Consider the following 20046-nt stretch of genomic DNA (forward strand, 5'->3'; position numbering starts at 1 on the left):
GGCGTGGTGGCATGCGCCTGTAATCCCAGCTACTTGGGAGGCTAAGGCAGGAGAATTACTTGAACTGGGGAGGCAGAGGTTGCAGTGAGCCAAGATTGTGCCACTGCACTCCAGCCTGGGCATCACAGCAAGACCCCATCTAAAAAAAAAAAATCAGATCACGCCACCCCACACCTCCAACCCCCTCATGGGCTTCCTAGGACCCAGAGAACAAAATGTAAACTTCCTCCTGGGATCTTCAGGGCCCTGCGTGAACTGGCCGCTGCCTGTCTGGTGCCCCCTTCTCCCCCTCCTCTTGCTCATGCTACACTAGCCACTCGACCTTCCTGTAGGTCCTCGTGGGCTGAGCTCCTTGCTGTCCCAGGACCTTGGCACATGCCCTTCCTCCAACCCTGGCTCTTCCTCAATCCTTGGGTCTCAGCCTCGGCACCTTCTCTGACCACCAAGTCTAAAGTATGTGGTACTGCCAACCTCCGTATCTCCCACATATTCTCCCTCAGGCTCCAGCTGACCCTCAAATTGATCACAGTTTGTAATTATTTTGTTTGTTTACCTGTTCTTTTCTGAATTTCCCACTGGAATCTAAGCTGTATCACCAGCCTGGCACGGAGGAGCAATAGGATCCACGGAGGGAAGCCTGTCAGGGCTGGAACGAGGTGACTCTGACCTTTCCCCAGCTTTCCACCCCAGTCATCCACCAGTGCCCACTGATGTGCAAATGATGCCTTCAAGCTGGGTAATTTTGGCCAAGTCCCTTCACCTCTCTGAGCCTCAGCTTTCACTTCTTTATACTGGGAACAAGATAATCCACGTTATGGATTCACTTGTGAGTATTAAATATGATTTATATATATAATATATTAATAATATATATAATAATATATAGACCAGCACTTAGTACATGAGAAGGGCTTCATCCTTCTCCTCCTCATCATCATTATTTTCAGGCTCTGATTATGCCGAGGGCAGACTGCCTGGAGTTGTACTGCCCAGTATAGTAGCCACAGGTTGCATGTGGCTATTGGCCCTGGAAATGTGGCTGGCCCAAATTAAGATGTGCTGGAAGAATAAAACACATACTGGATTTTAAAGACTCAGTACAAGGAAAATAATCTTCCTCAAATATAAAATTCATAACTTTTATATTGATTAGTGTTGAAATGATAATATTTTGGATCTGTTGGGTAAACTATATTACTCAAATTAACTTCATCTGCCCCTTTTTCTTTTTAGATGTGGCTACTAGAAAATCTTAAATGAGGCCGGGCACAGTGGCTCATGCCTGTAATCCCAGCACTTTGGGAGGCCGAGTCGGGCAGATCACGAGGTCAGGAGATCGAGACCATCCTGGTTAACACGGTGAAACCCTGTCTCTGCTAAAAATACAAAAAATTAGCCGAGTGTGGTGGCGGGTGCCTGTAGTCCCAGCTACTCAGGAGGCTGAGGCAGGAGAATGGCATGAGGCAGGGAGGCGGAGCTTGCAATGAGCCGAGATCACATCACTGCACTCCAGCCTGGGTGACAGAGCAAGTCTCCATCTCAAAAAAAAAAAATAAAATAAAGAAAATCTTTAATGATGTCTGTGGCTCCCATTTTACTCCTAGTGGACAGTGCTGGCCTAGCACGCACTTATATTACTTGGGACACATTATAATTGCTTGAATCCATCATAGAAGGTGGGCAGGATCTTTGTAGTCAGAAAGATAATTATTAATTATAAATATTATGAAGGAAAAAAGGAAATGGCATAATAAATGTATAAAACCAAAATAGCTTGGAAAATGGCATAGTAACATTAATATCTTAAGTACAATTCATGTCTTACGCACTTCAGAGTGCTTTCATGTTCGTGGCCTTATGGTAACCCTGTAGGGCAAGTAGAATTGATTCCATTGTACTGTGGGGGCTGTCACTTACTTGCCTCATATTTAAGGGTAAGTAAATACCCTTCATGTACTAACAAAGACAGCCCTACCAATCTCCATGTATTGTGTGGTCCTTGTGTGACTGGTGCTGTCCTGGGCATGCAGCATACATTATCTCATTTAATATTTGCATTGACACGATGAGGTGAACATACATCCCCATTTTACAGATCAATAAACTAAGCCCTGGAAAGGTTAAGGGACTTGCCCAAGGCCACGCAGTTAGAAAGTGGCAGAGACGAGAGCTAAACCAAACCTTCCTGAATCCATCTCTTAACCATCCATGCCATTCTGCCTCAGTGAATACAAAGCGATCATAATTGGCACAGCAGAGCACAACTGTTAAAACACCTATTTTCTGATATGAAAGTTTATTTTCCCTAGAAGAACCTAAAAAGTAAATCACTAGTGGCTGCAGACAAAGTGGTAAATAATACACCCATTGTTACAGATGAGAAAACTATGTCCCAGAAAGGTTACAGGATGAGAGTAATTAGAATATGTGTTTCTCAGGGCAGTGGCCTCCCCACTTCATACTGGCCTCCACATTGCCCGCCCTGATCTCCGGGGCCTGCAAACTTCCTGAAAGAGACTTGTACAGCCTTAGGCACCCATTGGGTAGTCAACAAATGCTAACTGGCTTGACAATTGCATTAAAATATGATGTCCCCAAGATCCCCTCTTCCTTTTATTTTAGTAAACCATTCATTTGATCTATATTTAGCAAGCAAAGGCAGAGTTCTTACATTGTAATAGTTTGGTGCAGGAGTTTCAAATTTGAGAACTTTCATAAAGCTTGGCAACTGGAACATGCTGGAACATGAATTACTAAAGTCTCTCTTGGAAATAAAATCCGATGGGATAGTGTACGCATTCGCTGCAGGGTATTTAGAAATGATGGTGTCCAATCGGGCGCGCTGTAAGGAGACAACCAAAGGAATCAGCATTGTCATATAATATTGTGGCTCTGAAGGACAGATGTCAAAGAGATGGTGACCAGCACAAGGTCTAAATGCATTCTATAAAAGGCAAAACTCTGGCAGGTAACAACGATAAACTGACCTCAGGCTTTAAGGATCTTCCCTTGGAAAACACAAGTTCAGACCTGTACTCGCTTCTGTAAACTAACTCAAATTATTCATCTTCTGTTTGGGACTTGGCAAAAATGATTTTGCCATAAATGCATTTCCACCCAATCCTGTTCCAGGCCACTTACCCTTGACTCATCAGCTGTTGGGTAATTTACGTGATAGGAAGCTTTAGACGCTCTTCTCAGCCTAGGCTTTTCTTCTGAGTAAAATCTCACATCTTGTTTCTAAGATTAAATGATCTGAACTGCCTAAGCAACGAGTTTGCTTCAAACAAAGCTCCAGGGGGCTTGTTGTCCCTCCGTGCCTCCTACTCTCCACCAAATTACTGTTTTCATCAAATCCTACAGTATTTTCACTGTTTAACAGAACCAATCCCACTCCTTTCAGGAAGCCACGATAAATTATCTTCAGTTAAAAAACAAACAGAATCAATGTTTGTCAAAAGAACAGGGACAAAAGTTACAGAAACTCAGTGATAACATCACTTTCCCCTAAGATCGCATGGCAAGTATTAGAGTCTGATAAAACAAAATATTTCCTACTATTTAATGGTCAAAAGCTTGAGAACATTGCCCTGGATTTTCTCACTTGATAGGAATCAATAATTACACAAACACAGAACATGGGTGAGCCCAAAGGAAGGCATTAGGGGCCCTCTACTTCACTCTGTGGTTGGTGGTGACGGTCCTCAGCGTCTGGTTTATGGACCACCCCGAGCATTTGGGTGGGTGTAGCACCACCAGAAGTGGGAGTGTTCTTGTCCAGAGCCTAAGTTGTTCAGAGCCTAACCTGGGTTCAAGCCCCTGCTCGACCTCAACCTCTTCAGTAATGGGGAGTTAACTCCAAAGCTGGTCTGTTCCTTGAGTATCCAACTCTGCCAAACTCGAATTCTAATAAGAAGTGGCCGCATGCAGTGTGTAAGGATTTGCTGATGCTCCTAGAAGTAAGGTCACCCCAGCCTTGAACATGCTTCGTCTTTTTCATTCTGGCCAAGAGTTAACCAATACCTTTGGTGGGTTTTTGTGTTGAATCCTCACGACAACCCTGAGCAGTGGATCTTATGATTATCTCTACTTTTACAGATCAGGAAGCTGAACTTCCTTAGCTAATTCAGGTGGAGGACCAGCATTCCTACCCAAGCAGTCGGCCTCCACTACATGACATGGATCAGAGATCCCATTCTAAAGAGGAAAACGTCGAGTGGTATGGCCCTGGGGTAACAGCAAGCCCTTTCAATCATAGACTCTTTTTTGGTTTAGAACACCTACAACTTACATTTTGAAAATGAAAAAAATTCTTCCCGAAAAAGTTCCAGTAGAGGCAATGTTTTATAAAGTATTGTAATAGAATTAGTCTCAGAGTGTGGCTACAGTAACACTCACTCACCAACACTACACACCCCTTGGTTTACTTGCCAGACCTGTGGCCTCCAATCTGACCATACACCGGCATTTATGAACTTCTCTCCAGCACCTACTAACTTTTCTAGAGCCACTCCTGCCAGCATGCAAATACAGACAGGCCATCAAACTCTCCACCCACCTGCCTCATATACTTCTCCTAGTCAGTACTGTGGAAGATTCTGGAGCAAAGATTTGGAATATACTAATAAAGCTCTTTATATCATTCGGACTTAGAGAGATGACAGGTCTCTCAAAAGGTTGGGTGTAGTTGTTTCAACAGTCATGAGGAAGTTTCAAAAATTTATAGACCCACAGAGTTTTTTGGTCAGCCTCACCCATAGTCACATTCCTACTGGTCATTCTGATCTTTCTCTGATGAGAGCTACTTTTAATTCCCTTCAAGTCTTGGGATCCAGAAGTGGAGGAGGTGCTAAAGGTGAAAGTTACTGAAAGAGGCAGTGGGGTGGGGGGATATGAAATTCTCATCCAGTTCACACAGGAATGAGGTAAGATGCAGGGATCTCCTACTAGATCTCCATCGACCACTTCAGGCACCCATCCCCAGGTACAGGACCTTAAGTGTTTATACTTGAGTGTAACGTAACTATAAATACAAATTCCCATATTTGTGAAAGGGAGGAGGGGGGAAGCCTGAACAGCTCAAAAGTCTGCCTTCTTCGGGATTTGGTTCTGAATTTTTTAAAGGCCTGTAAGGTGTGGCTAGGTTCTGTAACACTCAGCTCTTGCCTTGGGCCCCTTCTCCTCCAGATAGTCCGGCTTTTCATTTGGAAAGTTACCGCACGCAAAGCCTTGTAGACAACCAATCATGTCCTCTGATTCAGTCTCTTTTTTGGCACCAAGAAGGAATGGGCAGTGCCATTATTTAGCAAAGAAGTTCTCGGAGAGAAAACCTAGGTGTTGCAGGAAGTATTGTTTGTGACTCAGGTGGTAACAATCATAATATTTAGCGTGTTTATAATGCTTTGCTGTTTCAAAGAGTATTTCACTCATTGCAATGTTAATTTGCCCAGTGCCTCCAGGGAGTCTCCACTTTCATGAGGCAACTGGGACACAGAAGGGTGACGTGCTTGAGGTCACGTCAAGAATCCACAGCTGAGGCAGGATCAGGTCTGAAGTCTTGTCTTCTACACCAGGACTTCATGAGATGGCACTTCTTTTGAATTTCTTTCCTAGCAGAGCTGGTGGCAGAAAAATAAGTAGAGGCATGGTTGTTCTGTGAACCTACTGAGGCCATGTACAAACTCAGCTTCTTCGGTAATGGGGAGTTAACTCCAAAGCTGGTCTGTTCCTTGAGTATCCAACTCTGCCAAATTCGAATTCCAATAAGATGTGGCTATATTTAGTGTGTCTTAAATGATCCCTCTGTGTGGTTAAAAAAAAATCAATTCCAATGTCAGGCATCAGAATACATCTGTGCAAGAAATTATTATAACTTTTAAAGGAAAAAGATGGCATATGTTTATTAATTTAATGTTAGAGTCTGGGCTTGCTTTCTTTTCACTTTTTTTTTTTTTTTTTTTTGGCGCAGCGGGTGGGGGGATAGAGTCTGCCTCTCTCATCCAGGCTGGAGTGTGATGGTGAAATCATAGTTCACTGCGGGCTCAACCTCCTGGGCTCAAGTGATTCTCCCACCTCAGCCTCCTGAGTAGCTGGGATCTATGGGCACACATCATCACTCCTGGCTAATTTTAAAATTATTTTGTAGAGATGGAGACTCACTGTGTTGCCCAGACTGGCCTTGAACTCCTGGGCTTAAGTGATGCTCCCGCATTGGCCTCCTGAAATGCTGGCATCATAGGCATGAGCCACCATGCCTGTACACTTTTCACTTTTCTTCCTCAGGTAGCCTTACCCTAGTTTGTATCTTTCCCCTTGCTGTATCTATTTTTCTTGATCATTTATCTATTTTGCTGTATCTATTTTTCTTGACAATGTATAAATATTTCTAAGAAGCCTATCTTTGCCCAACTCTGGTCAGAGTCATTGGCAATTCATACAGCTGCTTGATTGCTACAGCCCTCAACCAAAATTAAGTCCCATATCTTACAAAGAGAAGGAATGGGGTGGGCCAGTACATTTCAGGCCCACTGCTGGCTTTCTTTTTAGTCCTATCAGATTTCTCAATAGTTTGACAACCAATTAGATTAAGCATTGTAAAAATCATATTACACCAAGATGTGTTAAGAGTAACAATTTCCTGGTATGCCTAAACATCTCAGGAAAATACTTGCTTAGTCCACTCACTGATGACAAAATTGGTTTGGCAGGATCAAATCCTGAAGATTCCTCTGGTTTCTCTTCCCACCCTGGCAATGGGTAGAGATGGGAAAAAGTTACTTAGAGACATAGGGTCCAATTTACCTGCATGAAATTTGAGGAGGCAGTTACTCTCCTAATTAGAACCATGGGCCTTTGGAGAGAAAGGACCAGATGTCCAATTTATAATTATGCAATGAATGAAGGAAATTACTGACCAGTTAATGCTTTACTCAAGAGAAGTGGTTCTCACCATCGAGGGAAACATGCATGTTCCTTTCTTGGACAATGAGACACTGTTGGACACTGGGGACTGGTGAATGACATTGTAGAATCCAGGACCTGGGATTTCATTCTGAAAGGGAAGAGAAGGTGGCGTCATGGAGATATTTCAATTCCATTGTGCTTTTCCACAGGATTTACATCCATTAACACTGAACCTTACCGTAATCCCACAGCACAGGCGCTACCACCACTTGGCGGGTGACAGCCTGGCTGTACCATTTCCTGACTTGCCCGATCTTCGGCTCAGTTACCAAGTGGTGGGGCTGGAATTCCAAGCCAGGCTAAGACTCCTAAAGCCCTTGCTCTTTCCACTATGCCCTGCCGCATTCCGAAAGAACACAGTTGTTTTTCATGTCATTAGAGAAATGGGCCTAAAGTGGGACAGTGAACGCGGCTGATGTACAAGGCAGTGTGCAGTGATTGGGTAAGCCAGACCCACGGCAAGGGAAGGGTGAGCGATTTCACGTTCACCCCACCCCACCTGACTCAGCTTCCTCCTCAGCCTTTCAGAAGAGAAACCAGGGAGTGTCTCTGTTTATAAAGCAAAATGAAACAAAAACAACCTTCATCCCAAACCAGGCCATTTCTAACTCTCAGACAAAAAGAGGCTAGCTCTTGAGGCTCAAGCGCTGAACGATGCAGGCATGTGAGAGAGGAATAAGTGAGAGGTCATTTCCAAGTTCATTTCTGCTGCGGCAGCTCATTGGGCTTTCATCGCATTTCCCATGCTAGTTACCAAGGGGAGGTAAATGTTGACAGAAGCTGGCTGAGCGGTGTGAAACGCTACGGATGCTCCACTGTCACAAGAGGCTCCTGGGTACCTGCTTGGTGCTAGAAGCTTTTCCAAGTTGGTCTCATGTTCACCATCAGTCAGTGAGGAAGGGATCACTGCCCCTTTGATAGATGGAGACACTGAGGCACATGAAGATGAATTTGCCCAAGGTCCCACTGCTGTAAGTGGCAGTACCTGACTTCAGTGCCAAGCGCATGGTGTGTGCTGTCTTGTTGACTCCTCACACAAGCTTTTTACCGTGAGATATGGTCAGGGCCACTTTAAGGAAAGTGAGGCCCAGAGACATTGGGCCATAGCTAGTAAGTGGCAAACCCCGGAGCTGAACCGAGACAGCCCGACTCCAGAGCTTGCCATCTCCAATCTCTGCCACTCCGGCCTGTCCTGTCTCTACCGTCCCTACTGCCTGCCTTAGGGTAGAAAGCCCAAGGTACCATCAGTACCTTCCAGGACTTTCCAGTCTGGCTGGGCAGTGTATAATTATGGTTTCATATAGGGGATAGAGTCAAAGTGCAATTAACAGGTTCTTCTGTGCTGCCTTTTAAATGCAGTGAGCCCTTTCACCCTTGCCCCATGGCAGGTAGAGACAGGGGAGCTGCTTCCTGCTTTAGGTGAGAATGATCCCGGTGGACAAAAGAGGAACTGACTGTCATGGAGAGTGAGGCAGGCAGCAGGAGGCACTGTGGAGCCAGGTACTCCAGCACCCCAGTCCAAGAGCTCAGGAGAACCCTGCTGTTGTGGATGCAGATGCGAAGGGCTATGGGGAGACAAGGAAGAGATTTTTCTAGGCAGCTGTTTTCAAGGCAAGCATCAATTTATTGAGTGCTTATTGTGTGCCATGCACCGTTCTGAGGACTTTACATGTACTATTAGCTCACTTAATCTCCATTGTAAAGAAGTTGGGGCCAAAAGAGATAAGGCCCACATAACTAGTAAATGTCAGAGCCAGAACCGAGGCACTCTGACCACAGAGTCTGCTCTTAACCACGAAACCAAACTAACTTTCAAATGAGATTGTATAGGATTAAAAAAATCCCCACTGGGTTATGAATCAGAAATTGTAGTCTCGGTGCTGCCACACGCTAAGTGATACTCAGCAAGTCACCTCTCTGGGCTTCCTTATTTGTAAGTCCAAGGTGTTGGGCCTTGGGGTGCTTTTGAGCTTCCGGAGTCCCTGAATCTAGGAAAGCTGACACAGGAAATGTCACTGTGACTCTTCTAGGTTTAAATAGCAGACAGTGAAGACACACACCTCTAGCTCCCGGTTATCACCACGCTCTGAACCTGACCATCAGTTTGCAAGAATTTTCTGAGCACGCTTATGTGTCTGAGGAGCTAGGGTTTCCAGACAAAATACAAGACCTAAATGCCTGCTCCATCCTACCTGCCTAGTTAAATTAGAATTTCAGATAAACTGCAGATGATGATTTTAGTATATCCCATGCAATATTTGGGACATACTTGTACTAACAGAGTTGCCATTATCTGAAATTCTAATTTAACTGGACATCTTGTATTTTCATTTGCTGAAGCTCACAACCTTCCTGGGCTTTAACCACACTTTAATTCTGCCACTTTGCAAACTGGCTTGAGTCCAGGGCAAATGGGAAGAAGACTGTTACCACCTCGCCCGGAGGAACGGAGTGCTGCCTGTTTGTTCTTAGCAAGCAAAAGGACAGTCCTCTAGGCAGCAGCAGCTGGAGCTGGCCAGCGGCAGCTTGTGAGGAAAGCTGTTAAAAATTCCAAAATGTTGCTGGTGGTGGCTTGAAACTGGCCAGGATGGGAGTATTTATACCACAAAAATGGGCAGATGCTACAACTCAGCAGTCTTCTTCAAGGAGGGTAAATGGGGGTTGACCAGCACACCACCACCTTTGTGCAATGCCCAAGTAGGTCTCCGGGAGGGGAATGTCAAGCATTCTCCTGCAACTTCTAGAGGTGGGCGGATAGCACCCTAGGAGAGACCTTTCGCCTGTGCGATAATAGTTCCTGCAACTGACGTCTGTGACTTGGATGAATTTAGGCCTCTCAGAGCAAATCCCAGAGAACGAGAATCCAAGTTGTGACTGGTGTGAACTTAGCCACTCCTTGGTTTCTTGGCAAAAACTAAATAAACAAACAAAACAAAAACACGTACGGAGAGGGAGACGGGAAGAGAACTCACATTTACTAGCACACTATGGAAGCCCGGTGCCGGATGCCCTACCAGCTGTCTCCTTCGCTGCCTCTTAGCGTGAGGATTAAAGGGGTCAATACACATAAAGCGGGTGGAATAGCACCGATGCAGCCCGCCATCATCATCACCATCACCACCATCACCACGCATGACGTTGCCTACTACTGCCTCTATGGAGCCAGGACCCTCCCTTGGGAGTCACAAACCTTCAGAGTGGGACTGAGCAGCTTATTAGCAGCCTCTTGAAGTCCCCTGAGTGGAATGGGGCAAACATGCAATTTAGCAGACACCGATTGAAACCTACTGTGCATTAGGACCTGTGCTAAGGGTGGAAGATACAGGCGCAACCTGTTAGCAGCTCACAAGGTTAGGAATGGGAGGAAGGAGACGCATCACAACAGTGCTCATGGATGGATGTGTGGTCGTGACTCGATGGGAAATGTGCAGACTTGAGTTGGGGTCATTCAATCCATTTTTGAGGGATTTGTGGGGTCTGGAAAGGGCAGCAATGACCACTGCCCAAGAAGCCCCTAGGCAGGTGGTGGAGGTAAGACAGCACACACATTAACCTCATGTCAAGGGCATAAGACGGACTGTGGGAGGTGCTTCCACCTGGGGAAGATACTGGGGAAACAGGATCTGAGGACCAGGAGCTGCTACCTGGGTTCATCCTCACTCTGCCCAGCCTCGACTGCACAAGCTACTTCCCCCTGTTTTCGTCTCGGGATCATTATCTGAAAAGTGTGGATAATGAGGGGATTTAGCTCACAGGGTTATTATGGGGATTATATGAGGTAATAAATGCAAAGGTCTTTGAGGGGGACCTGGCATGTCATGAGTGCCAGCCCAGTGTTTGCAGACCCCTTTGGAAGGGGTGCTGGTGACTGGATATGGAGAAGTCAGGCTTCACACAGCAGGGAGGCAGGGCAGACCCTACTGTGGGTCAGATATGCAGCTGAGGGCACACTTGGGGCGGCTGTCCGCTTGAACATGGTGACTTCCGCAAACTGAACCTCCTTTCATTTAAATATCCCTGGTCTAGTGTCATATCAAGTTAATAAGTGAACAATATTAACTTTGTATGATTTCATCACAAATTAACCACTGGCTGGCTTCCCGTCTGGAAGGGGAGATTTACTATGTAATGGTATTAACATACATTTTTAAGTTGTGCCCATCTAGAGCACATGGTACCGATGTTCTACCAGTATTTATTTATTCAAGCCTGGAAGGGATGAGGTTTAGAACCATGAAATAGTCATTCCTGGCAAGGGCTTACCTACCTATTGCAACATCTTTATTTTTAGGATGAGGAAACAGAGAAGCAAAGACATTAAGTGGTGTCCTTAGGGGTACACAGTTTCGGAAACAGTGACCACAATCCAGGGTGAAGTGGAGACAGAAACACAGAGGCGGGGGTAGAAAATGTCCAACAGGCCGCCGGGCCATGCTCTGTCACACAGATCAGGCGTGTCTCTTCACCTACGCAAAGTTACCAGCACATCTGTAAATAACTCGAAAATGTTCAGGAAAACAGACTTCATTTCTAGCAGCCAAAATTGCCATTCCAGACACTGAGCTTTGTGAAGGATTCCCTGTACTCTGCAGTAAGATTCTCATGGGGAATGTGAGCTGGGCAAGGGGGCCCTGATGGTTCACTGCAAAGTTAGCCTCAGAAGGTAAGTGCACATTTCAAAGGGCACTGATTCTCTGCGTCAAAGATGTGCTAAGGTGGGCCACAGGACTACTGTGAGGAGGCAGCCATGTTCGACCTGGAGCAAGGGTGCGTGTGACTAATTCTTTACGAAGGGTGGCGAAGCCCTGGAGTTTTAAAATCTGTTTTTAATTTGTATTGCCTCACTAAATTATCAGGTGATGTTAAACAAGATCTTTAACTTCTCAATGCCTATTTCCCTCAGGAAAAATGAGAATGAACCATAGAATAGGATTTTGTTTTCTGTTTTTATAACTTGAGGAGACCTCAAAAATTATATAATCCAAATTTTATGTTTCAGTTAAGGAGACTGAAGCCCAGAAAAGTCAAGTGACTGGTTTAAAGGCACACAGTCAGTGACAGAGTAGGACACAGAAAGCCTGATTGATGGATCCCCTGCCCTTTCCATAAAATTCCATCCTTATTTCTAAAATGTTTACAAATGCCGAGATGAAGGTTTTCATGTTGTCAGGTAATACGACCACATTTTAAAAGTTGGAACCCAATCTCTGAGCAATTCCTGTCTTCATTCAATGCTGCCTGTAGGTTTGGCTACCCGCCTCCTTGGTTCGTTCAGTTGAAAACGTTCTGAGAAGCAATCATCTTTTCAAACACTAACTTGAGAAGTCAGCCCGTTTGCTTTCTGAATTTGAGTGCTCAGAACTAGATCATGGGGGATGGGGCCCATCCACGCTAGCTGACATCCTCCCCTGTCTTCAGCTTGGTCTGTTTTGCTAAGGCCTTTTCAGAAACTTGCTGACTTTCACAGGACAAAGTTACAGCTCTGCGGGCCACAAAGGCAGGTGTGGTGCAGTGTGTGGAAAGAGCAAGAGGCTTTGGCGTGAACTAGACCTGGGTTGAGGTCTAATTCTTTCAACATTGATTCAGCAAACATTTCTTTTGAGCCTCTTATGTGCCAAACCCTGCGCTGTGTGACCTTGGGTGGGTCATTTAACTTCCCCAAGCCTGGGTTTCCTCTTGTGTTAAATTAAAATAATAAACCCTTCCTTTCAGCACTGTTCCGAGGATTAGAGATAAAAGGCAGTCTAGAAGTACACATGGTAAGGATAAGTAAATGGTGGCTGCTATTGTTTTTATCGGAGGCTGGGCTGCAAATATCCTAGAGATGGACAATATATTACCATTAAATTGACAAATGGGAAACCAGACAGAAAATGGGAAAGAATCAAACAGTTAAAACAGAGAAACTAGAGAGAGAAGAAAACTCCTGAGCAAATATGTATTGTCTTTGGAGAAAACCTACAAGTGATTTAAAACTGTGTGTGTGTATTTGTGTGTGTACACTCTATTCTTTATTATTTGCTTTCTTAGAATCCTAAAATATCAGAAGTGGAAGAAACTTAAAACTTTCTCTGGTTCAGCGTTCTCATCTACCAAGGAGGAGTCAGGTTGAGGGCACCAGGGCTAGCCAAGGCCCCTCACTCCATGCCTTGGCTCCATTCAGAACCTAGATCTCCTCATTCCCTCTCTGCCATCTGGGCAAGGTGAGAGGATAAAAACCATTTTCAGAGAGCAGCAAAAGACATGTTAAATGAGGACTCCTCCAAAAGAACATTATTCTAAAGGTCTTGCTTAAATGAATGAAGGAATGAAAAATTTTTTAGATTCTAAGGATGCCTGTGAGTTGCTTCTGGTTGCTTCTGTCCCCTGATGGTGAGAGACGAGAAAGTCGGGTCCCATAAATCCCAAAGATTAAATAAGGACCGGTCAGGAACCACGCAGAACTTTCTAGGTTAGAGAGGAAAAGAGATGCGGCAAGATTTAGGGAAGGGGGGGAGGTGGGTAACACAGGAATATGATAACATGTTGTGGTAGTGGTGGTTTTGAGATGGAGTCTCATTCTGTTGCCCAGGCTGAAGTCCAGTGGCGTGATCTCAGCTCACTGCAATCTCCGCCTCCTAGGTTCAAGCGATTCTCCTGCCTCAGGAGAGGCAGTGGTTGGGTCTACAGGCACGCGCCACCACTCCCAGCTAATTTTTGTATTTTTAGTAGAGATGGGGTTTCACCACATTGGCCAGGCTGGTCTCGAACTCTGGACCTCAAGTGATCTGTCTACCTTGGCCTCCCAAACTGCTGGGATTACAGGCATGAGCCACTGCACCTGGCTAATAACACATTGTTTAAGGAAGTTGTTTTTTGTTGTTGTTGTTGTTGTTGTTTTAAAGTAGGGCAGGGCTCATTACAAAGGTAATTTTTTTTTTTTTTTTCAGACAGGGTCTCGCTCTGTCACCCAGGCTGGAGTACAGTTGCACTATCTTGCTTCAATGCAACCTCAACCCCCTGAGGTTCAGGTGATCCTCCCTCAGCCTCTTGAGTAACTGGGTCTACAGGCACGCACCACTACGCCCAGCAAATTTTTGTACTTTTTTTTTTCTTGTGGAGATTGGGTTTTGCTTTGTTGCCTGGGCTGGTCTGAAACTCCTGGCTCAAGCAATTAATTCTCCTACCTCAGCTTCCCAAAGTGCTGGGATTACAGGCATAAGCCACCATGCCCAGCCCTCCAAAGGTAATTCTAGATGTATTTGACTCTTCTTTTCCTCTTGTGTTATTTGAAGTCATGTGATTTCCTCTCACAAGGATGAGGAAGATTTTTGTTTTAACTTTTTACTTAATTGATAACACTTGGCAATTTTTGCAATTTTTCAGTTTTATAATTATTTTTAAAATATATTTTTTCCTTAAAATAGTTTTGGTCCAGTTCAATATTTTGGGCGCCATAAATCCAGACATAGTTGTTTTTTCCCTGGATGTCCCATTTTTTAGGCTCATTCTTACACTTAGTCCAGTCGGTGCCCCTCAGTGGAGCTGGTGCCGCGGCTCCTGGGAGCACACTGCCCTCCACTGTCCACAGAAAGACACAGCAGCCAGACAGAACGTGCCTGTCCCGCAAGGCTAAAATCCAGACGAAAACGAAAGAACCCCTAAGACAACGTCATTACCTTCTTTTGAGAAAATCTCTTGGCTTGACTATTGAATCCTTTTTTTTCTGATTCTGGGATTACTGAAGCTTGAGATTTAAAAGGAATGGAGGATTGTGTTGGATATGCAGCAGTAAAACCTAAACAACAAAAATGAAATAAAATCAAAATGAATACAAAACAATGATTGACAAATGTGGAAAACACAAAGGTGTATATTAAAGTTTTATTTTAAATGGTAGAGAAGAGAAACTTGCCTTTTGACAGGAAATAGACATGAAACAGGATTAACAAAAAAAAAATTCCCCACTTTCTTTCCCTCTCGGCAATTTATCAGACTTCCCCCTCCAGCTCTTACACTAGTGAGATGTGGTCACATAAAGTCCTTAAAGCAGGCTGTCCCGGGGAAAAGCAAGGAGATGATAGTAAAGACATTCTTGCCAGGCAGGAAGGAAACAGCAAAACTATTCTGGGAGCAGCCTGGACAAGGCGCGGTCAGAGGACAGAGGAAGCGTCCTCACTGCTCCTTGGCCTAGATTCAGACACCAGCATTAGGCCGTTAAAATCGAAAGAGGTTAGGGAAATCCCAGCGTGGGGCTGGCTCTTACTTTCCAGGGTACTGTGCAAGACAGGCATAGGTTTTCGTTTCTGCTTTGAGCAGACATGGGGTTAAAAGGCAGAAAGGGCTTATCTACAGAAACTGAAGTTAAAAGTTCATTTGTCTAGGTTGTGAGGTGTAAATGCATGTCTGATGTATAAACTCCCCTCCTGCTGAGACTTCCACAACTGCTAGAACTTGGCGGCATCCGTCTGCATAGCAGGTTGATTATGGACTCTAACCTGGAAGTGTAACGGACTCTGACTCCAGTTTCCTGATGTTTGATGGCTGATAGCTCTTCAGCTTCACCACTCCCTCATTCCCTTCTGCCCCAACACTGGGCAAGTGGATGAGAAAGCCCAGTGCTCCCTCCTGTGGCAGCAGCTGGAAGTTCAGACCATGCAAACCCCTGCCCTCAGTCCAGCCCCGCTTTCCAACCACAAGAAAACCCCCAAGTCGGCCGGGCCCGGTGGCTCAAGCCTGTAATCCCAGCACTTTGGGAGGCCGAGACGGGCGGATCACGAGATCAGGAGATTGAGACCATCCTGGCTAACACGGTGAAACCCCGTCTCTACTAAAAAATACAAAAACTAGCCGGGCGAGGTGGCGGGCGCCTGTAGTCCCAGCTACTCGGGAGGCTGAGGCCGGAGAATGGCGTAAACCCGGGAGGCGGAGCTTGCAGTGAGCTGAAATCCGGCCACTGCACTCCAGCCTGGGCGACAGAGCGAGACTCCGTCTAAAAAAAAAAAAAAGAAGAAGAAAACCCCCAAGTTAGGCTCCTTTCCCTGCTCTCTCAAGCCATCATTGGATCGGGTTAGGAAGGCTGTGCTGCTGTCCTCAGAAGGCCTCACTATGTGGGTGATAAGCCTTTTCCTACACTCTTGATGAGCATGTGTGTGGCACCATAAGTCTTGACATCCAAACCAAATTTTGGGTGGGAGGGTGCATCCTGACTCTGTAGGCTGTTCACAACAGTAAGCCAAATTATTTTAACACCAGAATCCTAACCCTCAGAGAGAAAATACGTGCAGAAATGGGGAAAAACAGTCAAGGGAAGGAAAGAAGAAAGTATGCGTTAGCCATAGCAGGGGGTGGTGTGTATGGAGACTATCAGTAAGGCTCATTTCTTCATCTCTGACTTTTAAAATAAACCAATACTCCTTTTCAGAGTGGGAAGCCTGAAGACAATAGGGACTCCTCGAGGGGTACAATCATGAACCAGCTTCACAGATGAGGAAACTGAGGCTTAGAGGGATTCAGTTATTCATCCAAATCACCCAGCACTTAAGGGGAACAGGTGGGGTGTGAACATGATTTGCCTAATGAGCCCAGGCTCTTGAGCTCTGAACTGTGCTTCCTCTTCCTGAGCTGGCCTCTAGCAAGCGCTCAATAAACAGATGACTGATACAATGGGGAGAGGGACACTTGAGCCTAATCTGCCTGGGTGGAGGACAAAGCAAGTAAAAGAAGCTGAATACATGTTTAAGTAGAAAATATTTGGGGATATCAATATACAGTAAATGTATTCTTCTCCTCCCCTCCCCATTTAAGCAGATGAATGGCTGTGTTTTGGGTTTGTTTGCTTTAAGAGAGCTATACAGCAAATCCAAAGGCAGAAGCAGCTGCAAGACTTACTGGCTTTTGTTTCTAAAAACCGAAGCCTATAGAACAGCTGAGAGAGTGTGCAGAGGAGGCAGTAAAGAAAGAGAGTTGCTTTAAAAAGGTTACTGGAGGGACGTTCTCCTGGGGAAAGGAGAGGTTTCTGCCTGACTGGAAAGGAGATCCAAGGCTTCTGGCTATAACAGAATGGCATTTGTCAGAGCAGCCCTCTTGATGAAACAATTAAAAAAGTAGAATTTTTGAAAAACACTCTGGATGACTAAATTCCTATTTCTAACCGAAACGGGACTAGATTTGCCCTCCCAGCTGGGAAAAAAAAAGTTAAAAATGGGCAAGATATACAAAGCAATCAAGACACTGCACATCAGGCAACAAAGGACAGGGATCCCTGAGAGAAGCAAAATAAATGAGGTTGGCAATAAGATGGCCCCCAGCTTTCTGCCAGGAGGAAATCTCCAGACCACAGCACAGGAAGAAGGGATCCAGATGGGGCCCCGTGGTCTTCCTGAGGTGAGGAAATGGATCTGGGAGTCCAGAAAGGCCAAGACAGCTAAGTTCACAGAGCAGAGTACCGGAGAAGAGACAGCTACCCAGATGGAGAGCTATGGAGTTCTGCAACAGGGTCCCCTGAGTGAGTTCCTGGGTATTGACCGACACATGCACATGAGAAAACTACCCAGGGCTGAGAAGGAATCACCCGGCAGAATTCAAGCGAGCAATCCCGGAGGCTTCCACGGGGCCAGGAATAGCTCCTGTTTTCATGAGTCACAGCAGGAAAACCTTCTAATTCATGGAACACAGAGTATGCAGGAGGATTTCGCCTCAGAAATAGGGCCAAATTACCCCTAGACTAAATACTGCTCTGGTTCCAGCTAACAAAGCTTTAAAGCAAGACCTGAAAAGATCAAACTGTTTCCAAACAATTTAACTGCATCTCAGAACAAAGCACAAGAATGTTTATGGGACTACACAAATAGACAGCACCTAAGAGGTAAAATTCAAAATACCTGGCATTGATAAAAAAATTAATAGGAGGAAGAAGGACAAACTATACTTCAAAGTGGGGAGAAAATAAACAATCAAAACCAACTCGGAAATGATACAGATGATAGAATTAGTGGAGAAGAACACTGTAACTGCTATACTAACTGTATTTCATATGTTCAAGAAGCCAGAGAAAAGACTGAACATATTAAGTAGACATGGAAGATACAATGAAAAGATCCAAATCAAACTTTCAGATGTGAAAACCAAGATGTCTGAGATTAAAAATACACTAGATGAGATGAATAGCAAATTAGAAGAGAAAAAGAAGATTAGTAAACTTGAAGATATAGAAATAAAACTATACAAAATAAAACACAGAAAAAGGACAAGAAAAAGGATTAGTGAGCTGTATGGAAACTTTGAGGAGCCTAATATATATGTAATCAGGCTCTCAAAAAAAGAAATATGAGGAGAGAAGAAACAGAAAAAAAATAGTTCAAGAAAAAATGGTTGAAATTTTTCCAAATTTGATAAAAAAAAAAACTATTGACTCACAGATTCAAGAAAGTCACTTAACGTCAAATACAAGAAACATGAAGAAAACGACACCGTAGGCCAACCATAATCAAATTGCTTAAAAAGTGACAAGAAGAAAATGTTAAAACTGGGCAGAGAAAAAAGACATGTCACATGTGAAGAAACAAATATGAGAATGACAGCAGATTAGTGTTGAAAACAACACCCTTAAGGCACTAAAAGGAAAAAAAATAAAAATAAAACCTGTCACCCTAGAATCCTGTACCCAGTAAAAACATCTTCAAAAGCAAAAGCAGAATAAAAATTTTAAAAAATATATAAATATTGAAAGAATTAATCATCAGCAAACGGGAGCTACAAGAAATGTTAAGGGAAGCCCTTCAAGTCAAAGAAAACAATACCACTTGGAAATCTGAATCACATAAAGGAATGAAGAGCTCTGGAAATAGTAAATATGTGGGTAAATAGAAAACATAAAATTATGAGTATAAATTGAATAATTTAAATATAACGTTTTAAACATTTAAAAAGTAATGATTATAGGCTGGGCGTGGTAGCCTGTAATCCAGCACTTTGGGTGGCCTCCTCACCAAACTAGCCAGGCATGGTGGCAGGTGCCTGTAATCCCAGCTACTCAGGAGGCTGAGTCAGGAGAATTGCTTGAACCTGGGAGGCCTAGGTGAGCCAAGATTGTGCCACTGCGCCCCAGCCTGAGAGAGCAAGACTCGATCTCAAAAAAAAAAAAAAAAAAAAAAAAAAAGAAAACAGGTCAGGCGCGGTGGCTCACGCCTGTAATCCCAGCACTTTGGGAGGCTGAGGCGGGCGGATCACGAGATCGGGAGATCGAGACCATCCTGGCTAACACAGTGAAACCCCGTCTCTATTAAAAATACAAAAAAATTAGCTGGGCATTGTGGCGGGAGCCTGTAGTCCCAGCTACTCAGGTGAGCTGAGATCGCGCCACTGCACTCCAGCCTGGGCGACAGAGCAAGACTCCGTCTCAAAAAAAAAAAAAAGAACAACAACAACAAAAAGATATATACTATGAACTCTAAAGTATGTAGGGATCAACAAACTTTTTCTAAGGGCCAGAGAGTACATATCTGTCTATCCATCTATATTTATCTATCTATCTATCTATCTATCTATCTATCTATCTATCTATCTATCTATCTAATTAATCTATATTTTGAGACAGGGTCTTATTCTGTTGCCCAGGCTGGAGTGCAGTGGTGCAGTCATAGCTCACTGCAGCCTTGACCTCCTGGACTTAAGCAATCCTCCTGCCTCAGCCTCCCAAAGTTCTGGGATTGCAAGTGTGAGCCACCATGCCCGGCCAGATAGTAAATATTTTAGTCTTTGCAGTCTATTTATTCTCTGTGGCAACTATTCAGTGCTGCCATTATGGAGTAAGAGCGGCCACAGATAATACATAAACAAACTGGGGTGGCCGTGTTCCAATAAAACTTTATTAATAGAAATAGGCAGGGGGTCAGATTTGGTCCAAGGGGCAAAGTTTGCCAACCATTGCTTTAAGGTAACCACCAGGAAAATACTACAAAGAGTTATTCCTAATAGGCTAACAAATGAGATAAAATTGAAGCATTAAAAATAACACAAGAGACAGAAAAAAGGTAAATAAAGAACAGATGGGACAAATAGAAAGCACGTCACAAGATGACAGACAAACTTATATACCAATAA

The 20046-nt window shown here is 44.4% G+C and overlaps 1 protein-coding gene across 2 annotated transcripts in view; it reads right to left on the reverse strand.

Moving 5' to 3' along the window:
* Window positions 1-20046, reverse strand: part of STPG1 (sperm-tail PG-rich repeat containing 1) — a 62898-nt gene that overhangs the window by 19072 nt on the left and 23780 nt on the right. The window contains exons 3-5 of one of the 2 annotated variants that reach the window (XM_011977866.1): window positions 14622-14740; window positions 6950-7051; window positions 2672-2842 (exon numbers count right to left, since the gene is read on the reverse strand). In XM_011977866.1, the coding sequence (XP_011833256.1) occupies window positions 2672-2842; window positions 6950-7051; window positions 14622-14740 (392 nt within the window). The remainder of the gene's footprint in view (window positions 1-2671; window positions 2843-6949; window positions 7052-14621; window positions 14741-20046) is intronic. The other variant, XM_011977867.1, reaches the window with a different exon arrangement.

Source organism: Mandrillus leucophaeus, unplaced genomic scaffold, assembly GCF_000951045.1.
Source record: "Mandrillus leucophaeus isolate KB7577 unplaced genomic scaffold, Mleu.le_1.0 Scaffold185, whole genome shotgun sequence".
NCBI lineage: Eukaryota > Metazoa > Chordata > Mammalia > Primates > Cercopithecidae > Mandrillus > Mandrillus leucophaeus.